This window comes from Ctenopharyngodon idella, chromosome 3 (genome assembly GCF_019924925.1).
Source record: "Ctenopharyngodon idella isolate HZGC_01 chromosome 3, HZGC01, whole genome shotgun sequence".
NCBI classification, from domain to species: domain Eukaryota; kingdom Metazoa; phylum Chordata; class Actinopteri; order Cypriniformes; family Xenocyprididae; genus Ctenopharyngodon; species Ctenopharyngodon idella.
This window is the reverse complement of record NC_067222.1, coordinates 22943831-22946515: the sequence shown is the minus strand read 5'-3', so window position 1 is coordinate 22946515 and position 2685 is coordinate 22943831. Positions and strand designations below refer to the sequence as shown.

General features: G+C 34.3%; 1 protein-coding gene across 1 annotated transcript; it reads left to right on the top strand.

Annotated features, from left to right (window-relative positions):
* Positions 1–1079: 1079 nt before the first annotated feature.
* LOC127509075 (cytochrome c oxidase assembly factor 3 homolog, mitochondrial) lies at positions 1080–2350 on the top strand. Its single transcript, XM_051887545.1, has 2 exons — positions 1080–1324; positions 1961–2350. The coding sequence occupies exons 1-2, from the start codon at positions 1099–1101 to the stop codon at positions 2065–2067; spliced, it is 333 nt and encodes a 110-aa protein (XP_051743505.1). The 5' UTR covers positions 1080–1098; the 3' UTR covers positions 2068–2350.
* Positions 2351–2685: the final 335 nt, after the last annotated feature.

Genomic DNA, 2685 nt, shown 5'->3' with positions numbered 1-2685 from the left:
CTCGTCGGCTCCTGTCTTTCTTTATTGTTCCCTGAAATATTTTCAAGCTTTCAGTAACCACTTTGTGAATTTAAACAAGGTTATGTACTTCTGTAACTGTCAAAAATGTGTCATTAAGAGTTTTTTTTGTTGTTGTTTTTTACATATACACTACAATATACTATCCCCCAGTTTCACAGACCAGGCTTAAGCTAGTCCTAGACTAAAATGCATGTTTGAGCTGTAAAATAACTCGGACTTACATATCTTAAAATATGTCAGTGCCATTGTTTTGTCTCAAGATGCACACTAGTAATGTGTTTTTCTAGTGAACGTTTATAAAAGCTACTTAAATGCCCTAATTGAACTAAGGCCTAATCCTGGCTTAGGCTAAGCCCTGTCTGTGAAACCGGGCCTATATCTTCCTGCACTACACTATCTATGATTATGTTTATAATTATTTAGTCTTTTAATGGACTAAAATGTCTTAAATAGTCTAGTAGTAAAAGTAAATAATACAGGGGAATTCTTACACATAAAATACATAGAAAGAGAAAATGAATAGAAGGATAAGTTCCAACTAAATTTTGTTTTTCTCATAATTAAATTTTCTCATTAGGAAATAATTATTAATAATTTATTTCGGGTTTGGCCCTCCATAATGGAATAGTAGTAGATTAAGGAGTTTTAATTTAACTTCTGTCATACTAATGCCCAGTTTCACAGACAAGGCTTAAAGGAATAGCTCACCCAAAAATGAAAATTCTGTCATCATTTACTCACCCTCATGTTGTTTCAAACCTTTAAGCTAGTCCCAGACTAAAATGCATGTTTGAGCTGTTTTAACTGAAAGCAACTTGCACTGACATATCTTAAAATATGTCAGTGCCATTGTTTTGTCACAATATGCACTCCAGTAATGTTTTGTTTTTAATCTAAAAGGCACGTTTTAAAAAGATACTTACATCTCCTAATTTAACTATTTAAGTAGCCTACTTCTGTCTTAATCTAAACCCTGTCGGTGAAAGCTGGCCTAAGAGAATTAAAAAGTCCTAGCATTCCTCGTGGTTATAGCGACACCTCCTGGTTGTTCGCAGCGAGACACCTGACGTATCGCATATGGATTATTTGATTGGTGCAGCGTCCAGCGTCACAGAAGACGGAACAAACATGGAGGGAAAGACTCAGGACGCGTCCTCAACAGCTCCGAAACAACTTACAGCAGCTCAGAAACAGCTCCTCAAAAGACAGCAGGAACTGGAATACTGGAAAAGGCACTCAAAACAAATCCGAAGCCGTAATCTGATCACGGGTCTGACCATCGGAGCCTTTGTTGTGGGCCTGTGTATCCTTAACATGACAGCTGAGCCTCAAATGATTTATTTCCATAAGTTGATAAACATCGTTTTGCACATTAAATTAAAAAACTGTATAAAAAATAACAATCATACTTTCCTATTTATTTTAGAATACTGTCATACTTGTAGTATTCTTACAAAATTTTACATGGTAACCTTAGTTTCTTCGTTACTACAGTAAAACCGTGTTTACTTAGTATTAGCTAACACTGTAATTAAAAAAACAAATACAGAAAATATCTAATCCTACTCCTGAGGGCCATTCCATATAAATTTATGATTTACCTCAGTAACACTGGTATTTTGGTGGCCCTTTGTTTATCATTGTGACTTTTCATAGGAGTTCCCGGGGACAGTAATGGTTATGGTACTTTGATATATATCATGTTAATTAATGATTACCATATTATTTACCCAAATTTATTTGACACAAAAAACCATTGTATTGTCATGGTACCATACAGTAAAAAAAAATATGGCAGCACCATAATCCATTTATATTTCTGTTAAACATGTCAGTAGCACATTTTCAGATACTCAATTATTAAATGTCTGTTTATTCATTCATTATTAATCTTCTCCAGTTGTGTGACGTAATGGTCTTAACTACATCACTCCATCAGTCAGCTACACCATTCTCTCAGTCAGGCAGGAGAGAATCATGGACGAGATTGATGACGAGGCAAAGATCTTCGTCGTGAAAGGACCTCGGACGGGGGCCAACTCTTAGTGATGCTGAAGGAGCTGGAGCTTTGCAATGTGGGCAAGACAGTTAACGTTTGTCTTGATATCTGAGACTGTGGATACTTTGCATCCAGTGTAAATGAACATATTTTTTTCCAGTGGCCACATTATATGATACAAAGCAAAATGTGAATGCCCTCATGAATGCGTTTCTCACTAAGGAATGATTTAAATACATATTTATTTATTTCAATCATTCCTTGTCTTTGCCTTTTCTTATGTTAGTTAATGTGACTGAAAAATAAAATAAAAGTTAATATAGAATTTGACAGGTTTGGTATTTTGGCTATTGTTTAAAACATGACTCATCTAATTCTATTTCCAAGCTGTTCATTTTATAATATTCTATTGTATTCCACTAGATGGCAGTATGTGAAGTCAAATAAGGAGGAGTTGATGGTAGTTTTTTAAACAGTATATGCTCACATCTTGATAAGCTTACAGGACACACTGTACCTCTCTAGTCACATGCCAATCAAGAACAGTACTGATGTATTGCTTATTACAGAAAAAAAAAAATAAATAAATAAATATAAATATATATATATATATATATATATATATATATAGTGATATAGAGGGCAGGATTTCTCTGAGAAGTCTG

Coding starts and splice junctions, on each gene's coding strand:
- LOC127509075 (XM_051887545.1), top strand. CDS start 1,099: ATGGATTATTTGATTGGTGCAGCGTCCAGCGTCACAGAAGACGGAACA. Junction 1,325..1,960: donor AGCCTTTGTTGTGGGCCTGT/GTATCCTTAACA, acceptor TCACTCCATCAG/TCAGCTACACCATTCTCTCA.